Source organism: Symphalangus syndactylus, chromosome 6 (genome assembly GCF_028878055.3).
Source record: "Symphalangus syndactylus isolate Jambi chromosome 6, NHGRI_mSymSyn1-v2.1_pri, whole genome shotgun sequence".
Taxonomy (NCBI): domain Eukaryota; kingdom Metazoa; phylum Chordata; class Mammalia; order Primates; family Hylobatidae; genus Symphalangus; species Symphalangus syndactylus.
Window position 1 is genome coordinate 93,199,956 of NC_072428.2, and position 26,078 is coordinate 93,226,033.

The following is a 26,078-nucleotide window of genomic DNA, read 5'->3' on the forward strand; positions in this document are numbered from 1 at the left end:
TACAACACGAAACTCACTGTAATAAATTAAAACAATACAGCTATGGATAGAGTAAAAAGTTAGAATTCTCCATCTCCTCCCCCAAAACCATTCCACATCTGTTATTAACAGTTTGGCATAGGTTCTATGCATGCACTATTGTCTTAAAGATAGATATACACACATATATGTACATAAACACATATGCAACATATATGAAATCAGATGGACAGCTAGAGCAGAATGGACAGTTGCTAAGCAACTTGCACTTTTTCTTTTTTACTTAATAATGTGTTGGGAGCCAGCCCTGTGGTGTATGCCTGTAGTCCTAGCTACTTGGGAGGCTGAGGTGGGAGGATCACTTGAGCCCAGGAGTTTGAGGCTGCAGTGAGCTAGGATGGAGCCACTACACTCTAGCCTGGGTGGCAGACCAACACCCCGTGTCTCAATAATAATGAAGATAATAATATATGTCTTGGAGGGCATTTCTTCTTAGTAGGTACAGATATACTTTATTCTACATAATGCCTCATTCGCTTAGTCACTCTAGGTCATTTACTATTTTTACTATGAAACAAAGTTATAATGAATATCCTTGTACATCCTTCTGAACACATGTGCAAGTATTTCTCTAAAGTAGATCCCTAGAAGTGGAAATGCTTGGTTAAAGGGTACATGTATTTAACATCTTAATAAATATTTCTCAATTACCATCCAAAAAGGAGACGGTGGGGGGGGTCTCTACCAAATTGCCCTCCCAACCGCCTACGAGCGTTACTACCCTCAGGTGGGACCTCCTCTTTCTTTCCCTAGACATCTCTCTCCCTCATTCTCCACATAACGTATCTTTGCTCGAACCTCCTACTGCACCAACAGCCCCATCCCCACTCAAACACGCACATTCTTGGCAAATATCTCACCAACTATTTGTAGAGAAAAAAAGAGGTCAGCAAAGGCAAACGTTCTCAGCTTCCTACCCCCAAACCTACAAAACCTAATGTCTACCCCCTTCCTGTCTTCCTTCCCTCCTATTATAATGGGGGTAGGAGGGCAGTCCTTCCTGTTGTCTAAAAGCAATCTTGGTTGAGAGGGTCCTTATCTTTACAAAGGCCTGACTACACTGACCAAAGGTCTCAGCTTCCACTCTCCCCTTAGCTAACCTCCATCTATTTTCTGCCCTCACGGCTCCATGGAAACCTCAGGCTCACCTTGGGCAGAATCCAGGTGCTCATCTTAGGTGACTAGTGCCTACTCCCTACTTCTGACAACATTCTTCATAATGCCAGTCTGCTGTCTTTCCTCCTCAGGCTCTCTGGCACTTCTTTCTCACTCCTCCACTCCTCAGGCACTTCTTGTCCAAACCTTAAAAGCTGAGTTTGGGGTTTCCGATCTGGGCCTTGTGCTCATTCCCCCTGGGAGATGTCACCCATTCCCCACGTGCAGCCACCATCACCCTCTGTCTTCTCTCTGATCAGCGTCTTCAGCCCAGATCGCCTGCAAGTCCGAATTTGACTTCACTTTCTCGCATTCTGCCCAGCCTTCCCTCCACTCCTCCCCAACCCCTAAACCTAGTCCCTTCTCCGGGAAGTCTTTCCTGACTCCTCCCCCTTCTAACTCCCCACCGTCGGTCCGTGTCCGCCGCCACGCGTGTCCAGTACCTCGCAGACCTGAGGAATGTAGTTCTCCTTGAAGTAGTTCTTCAGCCTCGGGTTGGCATTGCGTAGCGAGGCCATGGCCCGAGGCCTGACGGACAAGCTGCGCTAGTACCCTCCCCGCGCTGGGACTAGGGGCCGGGCGCGTGCGGGCGTTGTCCCGGCAACCAGGGGGCGGGGCTGGGCGTGGCACCACCCCGCGCTCCGCTGCCAGGGGCAGGAGGGAAGAAGGCTTGCTTCACGCCCCGGGAGAAGCGACAGGAAGCTCGGCTGTGGGTTACTGGCCCCGGCGTCTCCGCGTGGGGCGCACCGTCCGAGCCGCCCCTCTCAGTGTCCAGCGCCCCGCCCCGCCTCGCTTGGGAGAAGCCGCATGGACGCGCCGGGCTAGAGTGGGCGGTTATAGGCTTTGAGTTAGGCCGTTTCCGGGAGGCGGAGCTCAGACCCAATTTCCTTTCTCCACATCCAGGTGGCGCGGCGTTTGCTGTGGCGGCTAGGCCCGCGTGCGCTGGAGACCTTCGCGCTGGCCCCAACGAGCCTCCTGCCCTGGGCCGGCGCTGCGGCTCTGCCGCGGCGGCAGCATGGGTGGCCCCCGGGGCGCGGGCTGGGTGGCGGCGGGCCTGCTGCTCGGTGCAGGCGCCTGCTACTGCATTTACAGGCTGACCGGGGGTCGGCGGCGGGGCGACCGCGAACTCGGGATACGCCCTTCGAAGCCCGCAGGTGGGAGCGCGGGGTTCCCGGCAGGTGGGCGGGGACTGGGCAGGGGGGCTCCCCAGGCCGGGGTGGTGGCTTGCGTGTGCTTGGGGTAAAATGAGGAGCCGAGCTAGAGGGAGAGGCAGTACTTGTGTGAGTGCAGGGTGCTGCGCCGACCCCGCCGCCCCTTTGCTCACTATACTGGTATGAAAACTTGCGCTGGCTTTTCTGCCTGAGCTCCGCGTCACAGCGGAGGATTAGATTTCTTAAAAACCTGTTGATGGCCTCTCATTTTAAAGCTTGCTCCGGGCCTTTCTGTAACTAAAGGGATTCTCCCGATTGTGGAAGGGCTGTTGGGGGCCCGGAGCCATAGGTCAAGCTCTGCTTGCAAGTTCCCTGGAAGAAGGACGTCAGAGGGTCAGTTGTGCGGGCGCTCGGCCCGGCCTCAGAGGGGAGGTACCTGGGAGTCACAGTGGTCGAAGACCTCGCAGCCTGGTGTGTGTTTTGGAAATGGGAACAGTTGTCTGCGCGAGACACACCCTCCCAGCGGACAAACGCCTGATTCGGTTTCTATCCAAAAGTTGATCTGTACGTTAAAACCCTCCAAAGGCATGTTTCACATCATGGAAGCTGTTAGGGAAATAACTTAAAATATCATATCTGCCATCCAAGAAACTCCTGTCCACAATTGTAGACGAGAGCTGAACAGCTTTATTATTGAATAAGCACAAACTAGATTGCCTCATACATCACGGGCAATTTGCTAATGGGATAGCAGGAAGAATTCTAATTCCTTTAAATGTAGCTGGACAGATAGAACCGATTTCATATTACATACGTGTTCTCAAGATAAAAAATAATTTGTCCTTAAGTAAGAGGACTTGACAGTACCATTTGCTACATGTAGTTTATCCTAAATTTACTGGTAATTGGGGTGGTTGTTATCTAATTGCCTTTATCCAGAGGAAAAATAAAAATATCTTTATGATGTGGAACCAGGTGCCCAGGCTAAAAACTCACAGAGTTGGGGAGATTGGGTCTCCATCTTCCTGGAAGAGTAGGTTTCAAAGAGTAGGCTTTCAAACAGTAGGCTCCAAAGCTTTTAAGAAAGTCTTTCTTGGGCTGTAAAACTGGCCAAATGCTTATTTCACTTTTAAAAAGATTTACATTTGTATCAAAGAAACAGAGAAAGGAGTTTTGTTTTGTTTTCAGACAGGGACTCACTCTGTCACCCAGGCTGGGTGCAGTGGCACAATCACAGCTGCAGCCTCCACCTCCCTGGGCTCCTCCCACCTCACCCCCCTAGGTAACTAGGACTACAGGTGCACACCACCACACCTGGCTAATTTTTCTATTTTTTTAAGAGACGGGTTTTCACCATGTTGCCCAGGCTGATTTGAACTTGGCTCAAGCAGTGCTCCTGCCTCAGCATCCCGAAGTGCTGGAATTACAGGATCGAGCCTCCTCACCTGGCCAACAAAGGATTTTTAATTACAAGTTTGCACGAGGGAATGCTTTAAGAAAAAGGGAGTGGAAGAGGAAGGTCTCTTTCACTTTTGGCACTAGGTATAATTCAGCTTTTTTTTTTTTTTAAGATTTGTATTTACCCTTACTGTATTAGTCCATTTTCTGTTGCTTATAATAGAATACCTGAAACTGGGTAATTTATTAGGAAAGAAATTTCTTAGAGTTATGGAAGCTGAGAAGTCCAAGATTGAGAGGCTGTAGCTGGTAAGGGCTTTCTTGTTGTGGCATAGGGCATCCCAAGGCCAGAGAGGCAAGTGTGTTAACATGCTGACTCAGGTCTCTTGTTCTTATAAAGTCACCAGTCCTGCTCATTAATCCATGAATGGATTAATTCATTCATGAGGACAGACCCTTCATGATCCAGTCACCTCTTAGGGGCCTTATCTCTCAATACTGCCACATTGGGAATTAAGTTTCAACATGAATTTTGCAGGAGACATTCAAATCATAGCATTTACAAAGCCCAATTTGTTGTCTTTGCCTATGTCAGAGATATTTTTGTATAAGTACATTGGGAAGGTGTCCTGGATTCAGGTATCTTCTCAGTTATACTGACTCAATCTGATGAATGTGGACAAAGTCTTTTAAACTTAGACTTACCAGTTCCCATAATCATCATCATCTTGGGGTAAGGCAGCTTAAAAACTAATTTGCTCACAGTCCCTTCTTCCTGAAGCTACACCTTTATCATTGAAGAAGACTTGAGAAATGCTCATTTCATCATCAATATGGTTTGGCTTTGTGTCCCCACCCAAATCTCATCTTTTTTTTTTTTTTTTTTTTTTGAGACGGAGTTGCACTCTGTCACCCAGGCTGGAGTGCAGTGGCATGATCTCGGCTCACTGCAACCCCCACCTCGTGGGTTCAAGCGATTCTCTTGCCTCGGCCTCCAGAGTAGCTGAGGTGACAGGTACACACCATGTGCCTGGCTAATTTTTTTCTATTTTTAGTGGAGACGGGGTTTCGCCATGTTGGCCAGGTGATGTGCCTGCCTTAGCCTCCCAAAGTGCTGGAATTATAGGCGTCAGCCACCGTGTCCGGCCCAGATCTTATCTTGAATTGTAATCCCATAATCCCTACATCGTGGGAGGGACCCGGTGGAAGGTAATGGAATCACGGGGGCGGTTCCCCTCCCCCCCATGCTGTTCTCGTGATAGTTCTCACGAGATCTGATGGTTTTATAAGGGGCTTCCCCCTTTGCTCTGCACTCCTCCTCTTTCCTGCTGCCTATGAAGAAGGAAGTGTTTGCTTCCCCTTCCACCATGATTGTAAGTTTCCTGAGACCTCCCCAGCGATGCGGAACTGTGAATCAATTAAACCTCTTTCCTTTATAAATTACCCAGTCTCGGGCAGTTGTTCATAGCAGCATGAGAATGGAGTAATAGAGTTATCATCACGCTTAGATTTCAGAAGATGATCTTTTCTTTGTTTTTGGTTTGTTTTGTTTTGTTTTTGTTTTTGTTTCTTTTGAGACGGAGTCTTGCTCTGTCACCCAGGCTGGAGTGCGGTGGTGATCTTTTCTTTGTTTTAAACTCATACCTCTAATCCCTTTGGGAGGCTGAGGTGGAAGAATCACTTGAGCCCAGAGTTCAAAACCAGCGTGGGCAACATAGTGAAACCCCATCTCTACAAAAAATAGAAAAATTAGCCAGGCATGGTAGTGTGCACTTGTAGTCCTAGCTACTCAGGAGGCTGTTTTGGGAGAATCCCTTGAGCCCAGGAGGTCAAGCCTACAGTGAGCTGTGATTGTGCTACTGCTCTCCAGCCTGGGCAAAACAGCAAGACTATCTTAAAAAATAAAAAAATAAAATAAAAATAATTTTTGTACTAATGTGGTTTGAGAGCATTGAAAAAGATGGAAACAGTCCCAATTCATCCAACAATCTAATGTCATAACCTGACAAGGATAGTAAGAAAAACTATAAATCTGTCTCAACTACGAATAAAGGTATAAAAATCTTAAAATATTAGCAAATCAAATCTATCAGGGGATTAAAGTAATAATATACCAAGGCCAAATGGACATGGAAGGAGGAGTTATATTAGAAAAAGGAAAAGCCACATGATGACCTCATAATAAAAAGGCATTAAAATATTATTTCTTTCCATAGCTGAAGACTCGGGGGGAAAAAAAAAGAAAAAAAATTTTATCATTTCTGATAAAAACTTGCAGCAAGTTAAGAAAAAATAGAAGGAAATGTTCTTAAGTTGAAGTACATCCATCAAAACCCAAAAGCAAATATCATATTTAATAGACACACTAGTTAGTAGCATCCTTATCAAACTCAAGAACAAGAGAAGGGTGTCTGCTATCACAGCTACTATTCAATGTTCTTCTGTAGTCATAGCTTGGTAAGACAAGAAAAAAGCAACATGCATAAATATTGGAGGCAGAATTATAATTGTGGGTGGCATAATGATTTACTTGGAAAAATCCAAGAGAATTAACTAACTACTAGAAGCAATGAGTTTAATGAAATATCTTGAGTACAAGTAAATATACCCAAATCAGTAACTTCTTGTATACATGCAGTAACAATTTAAAATTTTAACTGAAAAGATTTTATTTGACGGAATGAGACCCTGTTTCAAAAAATATATATCATTCATGAGAGCTATAAAAACTTTAAAAATTAGGAATTCACTTTAAAAACTAGGAGTTCCTGTAGTGAGAAGATAATTTTACTGAAGGGCCTAAGACTACATAAACAGGCATATGGTGTTCCCAGTTGGAAAGATTCTGAACCATGACAGTTATCTTGAAATTTGTCTTGCTACGTTATAATGTGGTAGTTACTTTTCATTCCCTTTGAGAATTGTAATTTCTCCTTGATTTACTGGAGGAGACCACAAACCACTGAGCCTAAGATTCTTTCACAATCTTGTTGGCACAAAACTAGATGGAAAGTAGAACACATGGTGTTTGACTCCTCACCTGTGTAATAACAGTCCAAAAACTCACAAGTGGAAGAGCTGAGTATTTGATGATCGCCCTCCTGTAAAATTTTTAGACTTTTAAGTTTTACATTTCTTTACCAAAAAGCAATACATGGTTTTTGTTTTGTTTTGTTGTTTTGAGATGGAGTCGTGCTCTGTCGCCCAGGCTGGAGTGCAGTGGTGCGATCTCAGCTCACTGCAACCTTTGTCTCCCAGGTTCAAGTGATGCTCCTGCCTCAGCCACCCGAGTAGCTGGGACTACAGGCATGTGCCACCACTCCTGGCTAATTTTTGTACTTTTAGTAGAGACGGGGTTTCACCATGTTGGCCAGGCTGGTCTCAAATTCCTGACCTCAGCTTATCTGCCTGCCTTTGCCTCCCAAAGTGGTGGGATTACAGGTGTGAGCCACCATGCTGAGCCGATATATGGTTTTTATTAGAAATTCAAACAGAATATACAGAATTAAAGTATAGGCTCATTATTTTATTTTATTTTTTGAGACGGAGTCTTGCTCTGTCGCCCAGGCTGAAGTGCAGTGGTGGGATCTCGGCTCACTGCAACCTCTGCCACCCAGGTTCAAGCAATTCTTCTACCTCAGCCTCCCGAGTAGCTGAGATTACAGGCATGTGCCACCATGCCTGGCTAATTTTTGTATTTTTAGTAGAGACAGGGTTTCAGCATCTTGGCCAGGCTGGTCTTGCACTCCTGACCTCGTGATCCACCCATCTCAGCCTCCCAAAATGCTGGGATTACAGGTGTGAGCCACCGCACCCAGCTAGGCTCATTATTTTAATATACTAGGAGGAATAATGGTTGAGAGGAAAGAGTAATGTAGGAGTAAAAAGATCTGGATTCTAAAGCCACTTTTGCTATTAATCAGCTATGTGTCTCATTAATGAAAATAATATACTAGTCACTTTAAATATTCTAGGTACAAAAGTGCTTTGAGGTAGGCGCTATTAACTCCCACTCAGCAGATGAGTAAACTGAGGCGGAGAGAGCCTAAGTCTCTTACCTGGTAAGTAGCTTATTTGTGAATTTGAACTAGACAACCTGACCCCATAGCCTCGGCTTAGTTTTAACTACCACATTGTGCCTCTTCCCACCAAGTGAGAATTCTGTGATACAACACTGAAATTTTATCGTTAGTGATTTAATTCCTAGAAACATTTTAAATGGCTATTTATAAATAAATTATACATCTATAAGCTTTTTTCTTTAAAAAAAAAAAAAAAAAAAAAAAAAAACATTTCATTCCTGTCACGCAAGCTGGAGTGCAGTGGTGCGATCTCGGCTTACTGCAACCTCTGCCTCCCAAGCTCAAGCAATTTTCCTGCCTCGGCCTCCCAAGTACCTGGGATTACAAGGCGTCCTCCACCACACCCGGCTAATTTCTTTCTATTTTTAGTAGAGATGGGGTTTCACCATGTTGGCCAGGCTGGTTTCAAACTCCTCAGTTCAAGTGATCTGCCCGCCTCAGCCTCCCAAAGTGCTGGGTTCACAGGTGTGAGCCACTGCACCCAGTCTATAAGCTTTTTAAAAATGACTTCATGAGATAACATATAACAAAGTGGTATGATTTTGAAATATCTCAAATATGGATGAGTTAAATTTATCACATTTCTGCCATGCATGTGCATGTGTATGTATGTATGTGTATATGAAATCATACAACTTCAGGGCTGTGTAGGAAACTCTGGAGCCAGTTACAGTATTAAGCCAACCCTTTTATTTGCAGATGAGAAAACTGAGACCCCAAAAAATAATAAGTGACTTACCTGTAACTTTGATTTTTCATTTCTCTGGTTTCTGCTACTAGCTACCCCTGTGACTTTAGGCAGATCTTTGAACAATCCTGGCTTCAGTTTCTTCCTGTGTAAAACAAGAGGTTTGGATGAACTCCAAATTCTTTCCATTCTAAAAAGCTGTGTTTTTGTCATTCTTTCCTTTATCTTTTCAAGTATTCTTTGGGTGAAACCGTATTTTATAAGGTGTTAATGAGGCCGAAGTGTATTCAGAAGTAAAAGGTCTTGATTAAGACTTGGTAGTGAGAATATTCTAGCTTTGTAGCTGTGACATTTTCTTAACATTTCTTATTTGGCTTCCTCAGGGCATCACATATTATATATCATGTACCACATTTTGTTTCCCATGTATAACCTATACTTGTCCCTTTATTTATTTGTGTGTGTGTGATTCTTCTATGAGCAATATACTTAGTTATTTTAATTACAGAAATAATACCTGTTTATTGCAAAAAAAAAAAAAAAAACAGTACTGTTGGGTACAGGGTAGAAATAAAAGTCCTTCATAATCCCACTACCCAAAAATAACCACCTTTAACAGTTTTATTTACTTATTTTTTTTTTTTTTAGTAGAGACAGGGTCTCATTATGTTGTGCAGACTGGTCTCGAACCACTGGCCTGAAGTGATTCTCCTGCCTCCCAAAGTGCTGGGACTACAGAGATGAGCTACTATGCCCAGCCTAACAATTTTGTGTGTTTTAAGAAAAAACACAGATTTGGGGTCATGTAACACCTATTGCTGTGTAACTTCCTCCTCACCTACCCTTTCCCCTCCCCCCACCACCCCAGTAAGAGTGTTATAAAATGGCTTCTGTTCTTCCTGTGGTGATTTCTGTAAAGAGGATTTTTTTTTTTAAGGTAAATCCGTAAGTTTAAACATCATTGAGCAGATCCAGCATTTGGCTATCCTAGCTCTTCCTCAAAATGTCAGCTTTTCTTTTGTCATCACCACCAGCAGGACTATTATTCTAGGATGCTAGTCATCATGCCTTGTTGTATAAATCAAACAAAAATGCCACACTAGCAACAAGATTGGTTTATCTCATAGCTTTCCTTCTATCTGATGTGCTTAGAAAAGATCTGCTCAATGCAAATCATATTTCCTAATTAATCTGTTTATAGGTAAGTGTTCCATTGGATGGGTGTACCTGGTTTTTAAAAGGAGAAACAGAAAATGTTATCAGTATTTGAGGTATATAGTATTTGCATGAAGTGTCTTACTAACAGCCATATGCCAAGTGACCATTGGCTAATTTCTTGGTATCTATAAGCCTACACTTCCCAGCTGTAATTTGAGAGTACTACAAGTATCCTCTTCTTAAGGATGTAAAGTGCTTAATACTGTGCCTGCCATACAAGTATGTATTCGATATTGTTTTTAAAATTTTAAAAAAACAGGCTGGGCACAATGGCTCATACTGTTGTCCCACCACTTTGGGAGGCCAAGGCAGGAGGACTGCTTGAGGTTAGAAGTTTGAGACCAGCCTGGGCAACATAGTGAGACCCCCGTCTGTACAAAAAATGTTTAAAATTAGCCGGGCATGGTGCATGTGCTAGGACCACAGGTCCTACCTACTTGAGAGGCTGAGGCGGGAAGATCACTTGAGCCCAGGAGATCAAGGTTGTAGTGAGCCATGATTGTGCCACTGCACACCAGCCTGGGTGACAGAGTGAGAGCCTGTCTCAAAAATAACCTCGTATTGATTTTAGCTTAACTTCAAATAACTTTCTTCTTATGCAGAAGACTTAACTGTTGGTTCATATGATGATGTTTTAAATGCTGAACAACTTCAGAAACTCCTTTACCTGCTGGAGTCAACTGAGGATCCTGTAATTATTGAGAGAGCTTTGATTACTTTGGGTAACAATGCAGCCTTTTCAGTTAACCAAGTAAGTACCTCAACTCAGCAAGCAGGCTCTTTCCATTCTTACACATTAGCAGTAATTGTGACCCTGAATAAATTACTTAACCTCTCAGACCCTCAGTTTCCTCATCTGTGCAGTGTGGCTACTTATACTTAAAACATAATGTTTACTTCTGAAAAACACAGCCTAATAGTAATATGATTATTAATGTGATTATAGATCCTTATGAAGTTGGTCACTGGCATCACATTCATAAGTATATCTAATCAAAGTTTAGCATTTCATGGCCTTTTAAATTATTTAAAATTCAGCAGTGCTTCAGTAAAACAATGAATGCATCTAACATTTAAGTACATACTTTAAATTGTATATAGGTCTTATGAGTATGATGCTGATGCTGGTGGTCCCTGGACCACACGCTGATAACCACTAATCAATATAAATGGCTCCTGCAAATGGAGACTTAACACTAAGACTAAAAAGCTTAATTTGAACACGTCCATCTTCCTACTCTTCCTCACAACCCTCTAGCATGAGAAAATAGTTAAAACAAAATTTTGTAATTGTTTTCAGCCAATGCCCTTTGTTAACATTGTCATAAGTACAAAATTATTTTGAATTTATAGTTTTTTAGCCCAGCTTTCTCCAGAATGGCAAGGTTTACTGTAAAGCTTTGTAAATATATAGGGAGATAGAGAATCTTTGTGCATTACCTACTCTTTCGGTCATAAATGACAGAATTCACCTTAAATTATTTTAAGCCTAAAAGGGAAAATATTGAGCTCAGCTAACTTGGACAGCGAAGAATAGCATTGATTTCAGGCACAACTGAGTCCAGTTCAAGGTTGCAGAGTTACCAGAGTTGTCTCTTTCTCTACCTTTTGGCTTTGCTTATGGCCGCTCAATTTTATGTATTGGTCTTTATCTTTCTGGCCACAAAGTGGTTTTCTTCACAAGGGTTGAAAGAAAGCCACTAGCCTCTCTAAGCCTTCATCTCTGTAGCTCATTATCCAAAAGGTACAGTTGTTCTTCTAGGATCCAGTGTTAACCCTTTGGATCAATCTTCGGGGCAATTTCTGGATCAATCAAGGGACCATGGCCCATGTTTATTGAGGCCTGGTTCACATGAGCGGCCTGCAGCTAAGTAGCAGGGATGGCTGTGAATACAAGTGAACAACAATCCCAGCAGGGACTGTGTGGGACAGAGGAGATGCCACATCTGCCCCCGTGGAAAGAGAGCCACTAGACAAGCAAAAACAATAGCTAGTGATTAATGTGTTAGCCTGCCTTTAAAGGAGTATTTCTGATGGCATAATTTTGTATTCCTCTAAAATAAGTTGTAGTCAGAGTAGGCCAGTACCCACTGGAGAAGAAGTACTTTCTTGAGCAGTGGGAGTCAGTGCCCTCACCATCAATTATAGTACCTTAATCTGCTTTAACAGTACAGTTAAAAAAAAAAAAAAAGACTTTTCTAGTAACTGCAAGTCCTTTGAAAGAACTTGAAATTGTAAAGGGAAAGTTTATTTCTCTTTTAATGCTAAGATCACCCTTAACAGTAAAATGGAGTATTGAGCTATTTCTAAGAAGTAGATGATGGCAGTCTTTTTCCTTTTTCCTGCTAGAATAGCATGTCTTCACTTGACAAGAATAATTTTTAGCATATTTTTCTTACAAGAATTAAAGCAATTTAATTCTTTCAATGTTTGAGCCAAAGGCACATGGTAACATAGTATTGCAACTAACCGTAAGACATCCCAGATTATTTTTCCTCTGAATATTTGGGTACCATTTCTCTTCTTTTTTTTTTCTTTTTTTTGTGGCAGAGTCTCACTCTGCTGCCAGGGCTGGAGTGCAGTGGCGCAGTCTTGGTTCACTGTAACCTCCTCCCAGGTTCAAGTGATTCTCCTGCCTTAACCTCCCCAGTAGCTGGGATTACAGGCACCGGCCACCATGCCTGGCTAATTTTTGTATTTTTAGTAGAGATGCGGTTTCACCATGTTGGCCCGGCTGGTCTCGACCTCCTGACCTCAAGTGATCCACTCACCTTGGCCTCCCAAAGTGCTGAGATTACAGGTGTGAGCCACCGTGCGTGGCCCTGGGTACCATTTTTCAAACTGTGTGGAACTTGATTCTGCAAGATATCAGTGTGTTCCCACCACTTCCACTGCTGAAAAATGACCCTCTTTTTGTGTTTAGTTCATAGACATACTATCGTCAACACACCCCTTTTCAAGATTCCCAATGCATATGAACATATTAAAGAAACATGCTTACTCTTGTTATACTCAGATTTTCCTAAATTTATATAACCATGGGAACCCCCCCCTTATTTTTATGGAACATCTCTTAACATTTTGAGGGATTAGTGTTTCAAATAATACATGTTAGCAAAACACTACTTCAGTATTCTAAATCCAAAACACTAACTTTAGTATTCTAAATTGTAACACTTTTCCAGTTTTGCCTATAATGAAGAAGTCATATAACTCATCTCAAAGAAAAATAATTTTATTTGTAAGTTGCTTCAAGATCGTTATATTACCTCTATAAATTTTTATTGTATTTCTCAACACTGTAGTTTAAATAATTATGTATCTTAATAATCTTATTTTCAATGGCTTTTCTTTACCTATAAAAATATGGGTAGTGAGATTTTTTTAAAATGTGAATTAAATATTTGTATATGGGAAAGATATTTCCAAAAAGCCGTTAATTTTTAATCGTATTTGTGGATGCAAAGAATTCAGTGAATGGAGATGCATACTGAAGTCCCACTCCTGTTTTGTTTTGTTTTTCCCCTCGTAGGCTATTATTCGTGAATTGGGTGGTATTCCAATTGTTGGAAACAAAATCAACCATTCCAACCAGAGTGTTAAAGAGAAAGCTTTAAATGCACTAAATAACCTGAGTGTGAATGTTGAAAATCAAATCAAGATAAAGGTAAGTTGACTGAAAATCACAAATGTATAAGGTTTTCTATAAATAAAAGAGAAAATAACAAAAAGATGGGTAATGAAACTTTAGTAGACTATCCTTTGTAATTTTACAGCCAAGGATTACCTTTAGAGGAGTGGAGAATAAGACAGAAGAGGGAGGGACCTGAACTAGCCAATAAGAGGTACAATAAGACTTATGTTTGAGTAAAATAATGCTTGTTTATTCTACAGGTTATCCTCTACTTTACATCAGGGACAGGCATTGGTGACAGTAACAGCCTTAAGGCTATAGGCACCAACCAAATAGTGAATATAGTTGGCTGAAAGTTGGGACAAGACTTTGTGCTAGAACTAGAAATAGTATTACAAGAGATTCATTCCGGGAGCATATCCGATGCTACATATTCATAAATATGGTTGTTAATGCATACAGTTTGGCTAGTTTTGCCTTTGAAATTAAGTGTACTGTATGAGTGTATTAGGAAGTGTTAAGTCACTGTATGCTTTAGCTCTTTCAGTGGATGAGGCAAATGTGCAAATAGATTAAACTGACTTTTACAGAATAACTGTTCCTTTATCTTGTTGTATGGGGAGAAATCCTCCATTTTAGGATGCACATAAAATGCTAACCTACGTTACTGACATTGCTTTAATGCTTTTTCAGAAATGTTATTTATAAAGCAGTTAACCTGTAAAAAAAATAGTTAACTTAAAAATGCTAACCGTTAAAACACTTCAGCCATGGCATATGTAGCCAGAACCCAGTGATACCCCCCAATTATAGAAAAGAGCAGTGTTTTCTGTTTATTATTGAAACAGGACTCCCATGTTCAAACCAGAAATTGTCATTCAACAAAACAAATCAGGTCAAGACAAATCACGAAACAAGAGACAGGAGGATGTGCTCATATGAAGAAAAAAACAACAAATAACCAAACTTTTATTTCCTTGAACATGATGTTGATGGCAAGGTTTGTAAGAGGTAACCTCTGTATTTGGTTTAGATAAAGACTTCCAGCCCAGAACACTGTTAAGCAGTAACTGTGAGGAGCTATGCAGAAGTGATGAGAGGCAAGTACTATATAGACTAGAAAATTTAATTTCCTACAGAATTACAGATTACTATGCTATGAAGCAAAAGCAGACCATTCTTAATGTGTCAAATTAGTGAGCTTATTAATGTCAATAAAAATATATGACCCCATCACACAAACAGGTAACTCTAAATCTACTTTGAAAATCTGATCAGTCAAGAAGTATTACCAGTTTGGAGGCTATGTACCAAGTGTCATACCAAAGATAAGGCTGCTGTCCTCACAGAATATATGAGGTCATTGACAATCAATTAGAATATCCAATGAAGTGGATATTCTAATATTTGGGGAAATATTGGAAAACTAGCAAAGTGCCCTGGAAATTACATATTCTTGCCCTTCCACAAGACGTATAGATCCAGATGAGATTAGTTTGGAATAGGGGTCTTTTTTTAGTCTAGAAAATCTTTAGAGTCCAATACAGTTGTGGCTAATCAGAGACTAAAGAACCTTTTTATAAAGGTAAGTAGGGTTGGAAGTCCTTGGAAATTGAGAACCCTTATTTTGAATTAGCATGTTTTAATCAAAGGTATAGAATTAATCAAGTATCAGTTAATAATTTCTGGAATGCACTCCAATGCCAGAAGACCACTAGCATGGTATTCTGTGCTATGAAGATTTCCTTGAAATAGAAGGTAAAAAAAAATATTGCCAGCCATAAAATAAATTTTACTCCACTTCCTCAGTTCTCCAAAGAAAAATCTTACTTTTTTCACATAAGAAACTCACTGGATCAAATGAATGTTAATTAAACAAAAGATTCTGTAAGTAAAACTGGGCAAAAGACAACCTCTGAAATCCATGAAAGAAGTAATCATCAAAAGAGAAGAATCATTTTTACTGTAGCCCCATTGCCATGAGAGATATTTTCATGAGCCTGGGCCACCTCTCCAACATATAGTGAGAATCTATTACAGGTTTCAGCCAACCAATTTCCATTCCAGCTTGACAGCCTGCTGCAAATTGCTGAGATTCTTCCTTGGTTGAGGAAAATAGAGTAACGACAATTTTACTAGACTCTTTTGCCATAGTGTCCCATGGGTTTATTTCAGTGGTACCACTGTTGCCAACACCTATTACTCATCTTCCGTATGACAAACAATTCACATCTTTACTAAGATTTATATTAGCTGTTATTTCAATAATCACATCAATTCCTTTCTTACCACACATTTCTTAATTTTATCAACATAGTTAACTTCTTTGTAATTAAACACTTTGTGGGCTCCATTTTGCAAAAGTCTTTTGACCCTCTCAGTACCAACTGTGCCCAAAACCTTCAAGACATAAACTCTAGCAATTTGGCATGTTGCTACTCCAGCTCCTCCACTAGCCCCATGAACCAGAACACTCTCCAGCTTTCATACAGACACTGTGAATCAGAGCTCGATACGCAGTAAGATATGGGATACCAATGGCAGCATTTTGTTTAAAGTCCAGTTTTTCAGGCAGTTTGTAAACAGTGTGACCTGCTACAGGAGCATACTCCGCATGGCTCCCAGAGATTGTGCCGGTAGTGAAAACTGTCACTTTTCTTGAAAGTAGATGCATTCCCTCCAACAGCTTCCATTACCCCAGTTACATCTGAGCATAGAATAAGGTGTTTCTATTATAAATACCAGAGTAAATGTATGTCTCCATGGGGTTGACACCACACGCCTGAACCTTGATTACGACTAATGGTCTTTTGGAACTGGTACTGCAACATCTGACTGAGTTTCAGGACTTCTGGTCTACCAAATTCAAACACTCTAACAGCTCTCATCAGCTTCTGTTCAGTTGCCATGGTCATCTAGATAAAAGCTCTAGAGTGGGAATCAAAATCTTCAAGGGCTCCTTCATATTCCACTGAAGGAGGCTGGCCAGGCTGCTTCTAACTTTTGCAGCCAACAAGACTTTTGGAGTTGGGGTTCATTTTAATCCAAGGGTGCTAAAGGAACTAAGCCAGGGTCAGATAATGTCAGAAGAAAAATGCAATATTAGGAAATTATGTTATTTCAATTCAATATTTATCAAACTCCTGCTTTGTGGTGCAGAGTATACAAATGAGCATGATGCAACTCTTGTTCTAAGAAAGGTGGAAGGAAGGATAAGGCAAGTCCTTAAATAATTGTAAGTCAAGGCAGAACATAATGAAGTCCTTTAAGGAAAAATGTAAGTAAAACATGATTGAGTACATAGAAAGGAGAGATTTGATCCAAAAGTTTCTGTAAGAGGTGGAGTCTGACCTGGCTCTTGAGAATGTTACCCTACAGGTAGAGTTGGGGAAGGAGAGAATTCCAAGAGAACAGAACAAGATGAGGTGGACACAGCTGCAAGGATAACTAAGCTGGTCCGTTTGGTAACCTTGTTATTGTAATTGAAATGGTAAAAAGATTCAGATATAATAAGGATGTAAACAGTCCACACATTTTAGGAAATGCTTTGAAAGACATCAGCATCCTACAGAGGTATATGATTTATAAAGAGCTAAATAAATGCCTTGTTTTTAAAGGACAGATGTATAATTAAATTGTAACCAAAGAGAACCAGTTGACTTTCAAATGTAAATTAGGGCCAGGCGTGGTGGCTCACACCTGTAATCCCAACACTTGGGAGCCAAGACAGGAGATTGCTTGGAGGCCAAGAGTTCAAGACCAGTCTGGGCAACATAGACCCCATTTCTTTATTTTTGTTTGTTTGTTTTAGTGTTGAGACGGAGTGGAGTCTCACTCTTGTTGCCCATGCTGGAGTGCAGTGGTGCAACCTCAGCTCACTGCAACCCCTGCCTCCTGGGTTCAAGCAATTCTCCTGCCTCAGCCTCCTGAGTAGCTGGGATTACAGGTGCCCACCACCACGCCTGTAATTTTTTGTATTTTTAATAGATACGGGGTTTCACCATGTTGGCCAGGCTGGGTGAGACCCCATTTCTAAAAAAAAAAAAAAAAAAAAAAAAATTTATTAGCTGGGCATAGTGGCATGCACCTGTAGTCCCAGCTACTCAGGAGACTGAGACGGGGAATTTGAGGCTGCAGTGAGCTGTTATCACACCACTGCACTCCAGCCTGGGTGACAGAGTGAGACCCTGGCTCTAAAAATAAATGTAATTTAGATCTTGAAACCAGATTAAAAGTTTAATCTCTCATTGCTTTACTGCCATTTAGTTTCTGTGGTAATGTGGATACATTTGGGATTTTTTTTGTAATTAATCATTGTTTATGGGACAATTGGTAACTTACCACTTCAAATTAGGAAAATTTTCTTAGCAGTTAGAACTTTTGGTGGAGTTCAGATTTGTTTAAGTGAATAGCAGTTATCTGTAAAACATCATTTTTCTAAGCTAGAAAGCTCATGGCCAGGCCAGACATGGTGGTGCACACCTGTAATCCCAGCACTTTGGGAGGCTGAGGCGGGCACATCACTTGAGCTCAAGAGTTTGAGACCAGCCTGGGCACCATGGTGAAACCCTGTCTCTACAAAGAATACAAAAATTAGCTGGGCATGGTGGCTCACGCCTGTAGTCCCAGCTACTCTGGAGACTGAGGCAGGAGGATCACTTGAGCCTGGGAGGTCAAGGCTGCAGTGAGCGGAGATTGTGCCACTGCAGCCTGTGAGGCAGTGAGACCCTGTCCCCCCGAAAAAAAAGAAAGCTCATGGCCAGACACAGAAAGTAGAGTTTCAGAAGTTTCCATCACACTGAGTTTAGTTGTGTCGTGTATGATACAAGAGTACTACAGCATTGCATTACTTTTTACCAGTAATAGTTAACAATATTATGAAGGGGTGAATTATATATATATGTATACACCTAGGTAAATAAGAACGTTAGGCCAAGTATAATTTTGTTTTGCTTACTTTTGATAGGATTAATTCTAGGGAAAGATTCTGTTTCACATTATCCTCCCATTCTTTACTTCTGAAATGATGTAGCTCTCTAGACCCTACTGCTAAGATACTTACTGTGATACAAAATGGCCTCACATCTTCTTCCCTGGTCCCAGTGTGCGCAGACCAGTTGAAACAGAAAGGTGGACTAAGATGGGAAGCCTCCAACCAGGGAGAGGCCACTGGTGTTAAGAGCATGATTTCTGGGCTTGACTATTGCATCCCCACCTGCTGTCTGACATTGGGCAGGGGACCCGAGCTCTTTAAAGACTTAAAAGTCCTTGTCTGCAAGATAGCCGTAATAGTATAACACCCAACTCATTAGAGTTGTCTTCAGGATTAAGTGAGGAGTATTTGTAAAATGCTAAGTACTGTGCCTGGAATTACCAAAGGAAGCTTTTAAAAAGTCAACAACTTTTGAGGGCCAGATAGAAATGTCATATTTTGGCCGGGCGCAGTGGCTCACGCCTGTAATCCCAGAAATTTGGGAGGCCGAGGCAGGTGGATCATGAGGTCAGGAGATCAAGACCATCCTGGCTAACATGGCGAATCCCCGTCTCCACTAAAAATACAAAAAAATTAGCTGGGCGTGGTGGCGGGCGCCTGTAGTCCCAGCTACTCTGGAGGCTGAGGCAGGAGAATGGCATGAATCCGGGAGGCGGAGCTTGCAGTGAGCTGAGATTGCGCCACTGAACTCCAGCCTGGGAGACAGCGAGACTCCATCTCAAAAAAAAAAAAAAAAAAAAGTCATATTTTTTGAGGAGTCGGTTCCATCCTGAGCAGTAGCCCTACTCCACTGTGCAGAAAAGTGGCTGTTCAGTAGAAAAATTTAGGAGATTCTAAGATGCTCATTTTCCTCCCCTGCCTTCAGATATATATCAATCAAGTCTGTGAGGATGTCTTCTCTGGTCCTCTGAACTCTGCGGTGCAGCTGGCCGGACTGAGATTGTTGACAAACATGACTGTTACCAATGACCACCAGCACATGCTTCACAGTTACATTACAGACCTGTTCCAGGTGTTACTTACTGGAAATGGAAACACGAAGGTATGAAGAGCTATTGTGTCAAGCTTATTAACATTGAAATAGTATTTGCAGGCCACCTATCTTAAGTTGATGTGCCTCAAAGAGGAAGATTTATTAAAAACTCACATGGGCCCAAGAAAGTATATTATTTTTAGTCCCAAATATTCCATTGCAAAATTAACTTGTGAAAATCATCTGTTGTTTCACTTATCAACAGATTCCTGTTCATTTGGTTTGCTGAGAAGCTAGCTTCCCCCCACCAAATATAGGAACATTGTGATTAAAAGGAGTCTTTGAGTAATAGTAGTGGTTCGTTGAATATTTTGCTTACCTCAGAGTTAAGAAATCGTTTTTTTGATTCAGTTATTTGTTGAAAAATATTTCTAAAACAACTTTTAAGCTGTAGTAAATGAAGTGAATTGAATATATGAAAGATGTCTCAGTGCTTCACTCTGTCCAGTTAGGTTGATATAAGAGGCAACAGATACTGAGCTGAATTAAGTAGGACCTTAGGAGATGCCCCATAAAAAGTTTCGTAAGTAAATCTGTCATGTTAGTGTGCATTCTTACCAATTGCCATTTTTCAAGAAAAAGTAGCATAAAAATAGATTGTAGGCTAATTAAAAGTTCGGATAAGTTGGGTTGATTGTTCATCAAGGCTTTTTACCATGTTAGTCTGTGTTTTCTGGAACAGTTGAGGGACAAATGCATAAGCATTTTAGAAAGACCAAATATGAAGCCATACTCCAAATATTCAACATCACTGCAGTTATTTTTGAGGTTATCAAGATGTGATTACAGGAGAGTCTTACTGTAGTCCTGCTTTTATGTTTCCAAGGTGTTTGTACATGGACTTTCCTCTTTTCCAATAGCCAAACTTGTTTGGATCTGATCCGAGATGTACCAAAAGGTATTGAAAATTAAATGTAAGAGTCATCTTCTAGCAATATTGCACCATTCCCAGGCAGTTTCCAACATGCATCAACATCTCTGTCTCCAGTGGAACAAGATAACTTCCAGCCCCTGAACACCTGGGGAAACTCCTTCCCTCTTTACTCTGTTGTTGCCACTGTAGGAGAAATCTCTCCTCTGCCTGACTCTCCAGCTGCTTTACCCAGAACCTCAGGAGGAACTCTGAGTCCAGAGCCAGGCTGAGTTCAGCCAGACGAGTCTGGCCTTGGGGCTGTATATATCTGTCTCAGACATCGTCTGTGTTTTCATATATTTTTTGACTTTTTAAAAGATGACCCACACCACAATAGTATGTTCTATTTTTGTTTTGTTGTGTTGTGTTTTTCCATTACATTGCTTAGTACGGTATTTCTACGATAGAAAATTTGCTTCCTTGGTCTGCCTTGGAACATATCCACCAATTGCAACATTGATTTTCCATAAAAATTGAGTTTAAACTTCCAACTTGCAAATGAACTTTTGGATAGTCATCCATTTGTTAGTGGGAAAATGTGTCTGATTTAGGTATTTTCTTAGTAAATAACCACTAAAATGAATTTTTAAATATCTTATTTTGCTTAAGTCAGGGATCTCACTGTACTGTAATAACCTTTTGGGTACACCACTGATTGATAATGCAGATAGTGGAGGATTAACATAAATAAACTGTGTGCTTGTTACATCTGCAATGAAAACAAAACTAATGGTTTAAAATGTCCTAGTGTCACCACAAGATGGTGCATGTGACGAGGAAAAAAACAAACATGTCTTAATATGGCTTCAAACCAAAATCCATATATTTGTTTAATCTGTAGTTGTACTCTTAACTGTATATATATATTTTTCTCATATTTAACTCCCTTCTACAAAGAATAGCAACGTCAGATTTTAATACAGGATACCAAATAGCTGTTGCTGTTGCTATTCCCTGGGTGTATACCTGCCCTCATTGATTATTAGTGGGTCTTAGATTTTGACTTCATCCAGGCTTATTTCATAAGTTCAGGACCATCCTATTTCATACCTCCTGTTCCTGTTTTTCTAATTGAAACTTCATTGACATTGGAGCCAGGTGTTTTTGTCCTAACACTTACTCCTAGTGTTGCTGACAGCCAGTCAGGCCAGATGAGATCTGATAGTGACCTCCACGGAGTGCACTAAAGAAGGGTTAGAAGTCTCCTTTACTCTTTCACCCCCAGAGGCCCTAATTTATTAAGAGCATCTGTTTGAAAAAGACAATCTCTGCATATTCAAGAAATGTTACCAGTGGTCACTGCTGAGGATTGGAAGGGGCCAATAGCATGGTGGCTTTTGTTTTTACCTTGTTCTCTTTTGCATTACTTAAAATTTTTATCATGACCAAGTAGTAATTTTCTAAAAATAAAGAAATATTTGATAAAAACAGTAAAATTAAGCAAAGTATTGTGTCATCCTCAAATAAATTAGTATCTACAACATGATCAAAGGAATTGTGAGTATACAGGATATATGCATAAAGACCAAAAAGAAAATACCAAAACTTTTCTTTCTCTTTTTTGACACAGAATCTCACTCTGTTGCCCAGGCTAGATTGCAGTGGCATCATCTCTGCTCACTGCAGCCTTGAGCTTCCAGGCTCAAGCAATCCTCCTACCTCAGCCTCCCTGGGACCTCAGAAGACTGGGACTTCAGTCACATGCCACCACACCTGGCTGATTTTTGTATTTTTTGTAGAGATGGGGTTTTGCCGTGTTGCCCATGTTGCTCTTGAACGCCTGAGCTCAAGTGATCTGCCCACCTTGGCCTCCCAAAGTGCTGGGAATGCAGGCACGCACCACTGCACCTGGCCAAAAATACCAAAACTTAATCGTGATCATTTCTGGTTATGTAAATATGGGTAAATTTTCTTTTTCTTTGTGCTTTTCTATTTTTTTGAAAGTGCTGTGGTAAATATCTGTTGCCTTTGTAATAAAAAATTTTTCTAAAATAATATCCAGGCTCCTTCCCAGCTCTAGTGAAGAGCACATTTGTCACATTTCCCTGAGTTAGTACCCACCTCTATGCTCATTTTAGTTCCAGGTATCTTGTGGAAAGTATGGTTTCACATGGCCTTTGTTTTTAAGAGGCATTCTATTTCAGTCTTCTTATTACTGACTTTTTAGTTATAAGTGATAAGAATGCTGATATTTTAGCTAGTCAGCCATTAGATATTTATTTGCTTATTATTTATATCATTGCTGGGCATGGTGGCTCATGCCTGTAATCCTAGTTACTTTGGGAGGCCAAAGTGAGAGGACTGCTTGAGGCCAGGAGTTCAAGACCAGCCTCAGCAATATAGTGAGACCCCCATCTCAATCAATCAACCAGTCAGTTTTTATCACTGTGCTTTTTTATATGATTGTAAAACACTTTCACATTAAAAGATAACCTCAAAAATTCATAGTAGCTTACCAAAAGGGGCCATATTGTTATTTATTTATTTAGTCTTGGTAACCAAACAGTTCCAAAATTTTAAGTAGAAATGAGCTGAGCTTTGAGAGATTTTTTTGTTGTTGTTTTAAAGATTATATTTCTTTCTTTTTTGTGGGGGATGAAGATGGGGTCTAAGGGTCTCACTATATTGCCCAGGCTGGAGTGCAGTGGCTGTTCACAGGCACAATCATAGCTTACTACATCCTTGAACTTGAACATCCTTGAGATGGGAAGGCTCAAGCAATCCTCCCCCCCTCAGCTTCCCAAGTACCTAGGACTACAGGCCAACACCATCATGCCTGGCCATACTTCACTTACCAGTAATCATAATGAAGATCGTGTATTTAACAGATGTTAAGCTTACCATCTGTTCAGATGTGCATGTGAGTTGGGGGTAGATTGTGAAGACATTTGCAATATTCTATCTCCCTAACATTATAATTGGGAAAAATTAGGTTTAAATAACACTGTGATAGAAAACCTGTATCTCTGTGATAGGTTAAGAGTGGTACAAGACGTTTGCAATATTCTATCTCCCTAATGGTGTAATTGGAAAAATGAGGTTTAAATAACACAGTTCTATGATAGGTTCTCTAAGAGTGGTGCCAAGTGTTACAAGAGTTCAGAGTGAGACCTTTAAAGTAGAATGAATAGAGAAGGTTTCCTGGAGTAGAGAGAATTTGAGCCAGGCCTGGAAGCTTAGGCAGGACTTTAACAAGAAGACATGGTGAGAGAACAGCATGCCTGAGAGAGAAAATTCATGCTTGCTAGTCTGAGATAAGCCAGTGTCATCTTCTTTCAGGTACAAGTTTTGAAACTACTTTTGAATTTGTCTGAAAATCCAGCCATGACAGAAGGACTTCTCCGTGCCCAAGTAAATAGCTTATATATTTATTTTGTAAATATACACATATATACATTTGAACAGACAGACAGATCTGGAAAGATTTAGCCTAAAATGTTAACAGGGATTCTCTCTGAGGAGCAGTATTAAAGGTGGGTTTTTTTTAATTCATTTTGTATATATGAATTTCCTAAATTTTTTGCAATGAGCCTATTTTACTTTTGAAAAACATTTTTAAAAATTCACCCTAGCAACAATAAATTAGAACTTTTTTCTCTACCCAATTTTGGGTACAATTTTGCCATCCCATATTTTATACTTGAACTGTTTGTGCTTACATGTATCTTAGTATCCACTGAAGCAGCAGTACTGAGTCCCCAGCATATGCTAGATGAGACACACCAGTGAGCACAGCGTGACATGGTACATGTCCTCATGAAGCTTACAGTCTAGTGGATAGACAAAAATATATAACAAGTGAACAAGGTAATTAAAAGCTGTGATAAGTGTTCTGAATGCTGGGATAGAATGGAGCTCCACTCCTGTAGAAAAGGAACCATCGTATTCATCTGCTCATCCCTGTTCCCCACCCAGCTCTGTGCCCTGTGGTGTATGGGCACTAAATGTTTGATGAAATAATGAGTTCCCATGAAAACCGTATGATGATCTTAAAAAAGAAAACGGTTGTTTTTCCCAAATAACCACATTCTAAAATTCCAAGGGAATCATATTTTTCCACCTAAAACACTCCCTTTTTTCCATTAGTATACAGCGTGGGGGTACATAAGGTTTTATACATCTGTTAATGCAATTTTGGGTTTTCTATGACAAAATTTTTTAAATGTGAGATACATTTTAAATGTGAATTTTAAAATTTTAAAATGTGAGTTATTCAATGCAGTTTTAAAATGTTAAAATATACATGAAAAATGTTTTCATATATCATTAATATAAAATAATACTCATTGTTTCCTGTTTCAGGTGGATTCATCATTCCTTTCTCTTTATGACAGCCACGTAGCAAAGGAGATTCTTCTTCGAGTACTTACGCTATTTCAGAATATAAATAACTGCCTCAAAATAGAAGGCCATTTAGCTGTGCAGCCTACTTTCACTGAAGGTTCATTGTTTTTCCTGTTACATGGAGAAGAATGTGCCCAGAAAATAAGAGCTTTAGTTGATCACCATGATGCAGAGGTGAAGGAAAAGGTTGTAACAATAATACCCAAAGTCTGATTGGTCATATTTTTCCAAAGAGTAATGCAGTCTGGATATAAACATATTTTCTGTCTTCCTTATAAGGGGATTCTTCCAGCTGCTGAATTTAAACAGTAAATATCACATTTTGTCATTAACACAGCTATAACTTGCCATGGTTCTCAGATTTTTTTGGACTTATTTTGATGCCAAGTGAGTATAAGAGCTTGTACTGAAACCATTTCTTTCTTTCTATTTTGCTATTTGCAAATGCTTGTTATGTTCCCTACATGAAGTGGCAGTAACCTTTTTCACATTTAAGCTACCCTTCTACCTTTTGAAGTGATTTGCAGTTACTCATCTGAGACAGCATCAGTATTTGACTAAATCATTGTTTCACAACTGAATAGTCTTGTTCTTTTAGTAGAAGTGAAATCCTAAGCTCTTGAGGCCACTCATCTGCCAACCTGACCATACTGCTTTCAAAAGTCTTTTCTCATCAGTAGAACCTATTTTGGTCACTTCTAGTCAATGAAAAATGTAAACTTTTAGGAGAGAATGTTTCCTAGGACTCACCCACTCCATTCAATATTACATATAAAATAGTGTGATCAATCACAATGTCCATCTTTAGACAGTTGGTTAAATAAACTGTCTGGTCTTTGAAAAGACCGCGCCGGGCGCAGTGGCTCTTGCCTGTAATCCCAGCACTTTGGGAGGCTGAGGCAGGCAGATCACCTGAGATCGGGAGTTTGAGACCAAGCCTGACCAATATGGAGAAACCCTGTCTCTACTAAGAATACAAAACTAGCTGGGCATGGTGGCGCATGCCTGTAATCCCAGCTACTTGGGAGGCTGAGGCAGGAGAATTGCTTGAACCCGGGAGGGAGAGGTTGCAATAAGCTGAGATCGTGCCATTGCACTCCAGCCTGGGCAACAAGAGCAAAACTGTGTCTGAAAAAAAAAAAAAAAAAAATGATGGAGCTCCAAATGTGCTTAAGTGGAAAGATATCTATGAAATACGGTGGTTTTTTAAAAAACAAAAATTATAGAATACGGGATCCGTGTGTGTGTGTGTGTGTTTGAATGAAAAATGCTTATGTATTGACAGAACACTTCTAGAATGATACCCAAACTCCTGGAGTGGGAGTGGGGAATGCCTTCTACATACACACTGTTCTACTGTTTGAATTTTTTACTATGAGCCCAAATTGTATAATCTTTTCTTAATAAAGAGGAAAAAAATCACTCACAAG

The 26,078-nt window shown here is 40.6% G+C and overlaps 2 protein-coding genes and 1 pseudogene across 21 annotated transcripts in view; 1 reads left to right on the plus strand and 2 right to left on the minus strand.

The window, feature by feature from the left end:
* The window catches only part of FBXL13 (F-box and leucine rich repeat protein 13), a 304,098-nt gene extending 302,172 nt beyond the window's left edge, over positions 1-1,926 (minus strand). For 5 of the 9 annotated variants that reach the window (XR_008658536.2, XR_010121389.1, XR_008658537.2 and 2 more), the window contains exon 1: positions 1,638-1,925. Coding sequence is in view for 1 of the 9 variants with exons in the window: in XM_055283477.2 (XP_055139452.1) it covers positions 1,638-1,712 (75 nt within the window). In the remaining 8 variants the exon portion in view is untranslated. Of the gene's footprint in view, positions 1-1,637 lie in introns of all 9 variants that reach the window. The other 4 variants (XR_008658544.2, XR_008658541.2, XR_008658540.2 and 1 more) reach the window with 3 other exon arrangements.
* ARMC10 (armadillo repeat containing 10) lies at positions 1,797-26,070 on the plus strand. Of its 12 annotated transcripts, XM_063641565.1 has the most exons (8): positions 1,870-1,903; positions 2,098-2,361; positions 2,728-2,816; positions 10,334-10,482; positions 13,264-13,398; positions 19,224-19,400; positions 23,584-23,655; positions 24,607-26,070. In XM_063641565.1, exons 2-8 carry the CDS (start codon positions 2,210-2,212, stop codon positions 24,859-24,861), a joined length of 1,029 nt encoding a protein of 342 aa, XP_063497635.1. In that variant the 5' UTR covers positions 1,870-1,903; positions 2,098-2,209; the 3' UTR covers positions 24,862-26,070. The 12 variants fall into 12 exon arrangements, with proteins under 12 accessions (XP_055139481.1, XP_063497638.1, XP_055139484.1 ...); XM_063641568.1 differs by lacking the exon at positions 2,728-2,816 and having other exon boundaries at positions 1,818-1,903; positions 2,098-2,348; XM_055283506.2 differs by lacking the exon at positions 2,728-2,816 and having other exon boundaries at positions 1,797-2,348.
* Positions 15,306-16,274, minus strand: LOC129484842 (quinone oxidoreductase-like; annotated as a pseudogene).
* Positions 26,071-26,078: the final 8 nt, after the last annotated feature.

What these genes read in the sequence shown, in the direction of transcription:
- ARMC10 (XM_063641565.1), top strand. Translation starts at nt 2,210, where the DNA reads ATGGGTGGCCCCCGGGGCGCGGGCTGGGTGGCGGCGGGCCTGCTGCTC. An exon ending in GTCGAAGACCTCGCAGCCTG is followed by an intron (nt 2,817 to 10,333) that starts GTGTGTGTTTTG and finishes CTTCTTATGCAG; the next exon opens with AAGACTTAACTGTTGGTTCA. An exon ending in CAGCCTTTTCAGTTAACCAA is followed by an intron (nt 10,483 to 13,263) that starts GTAAGTACCTCA and finishes TTCCCCTCGTAG; the next exon opens with GCTATTATTCGTGAATTGGG.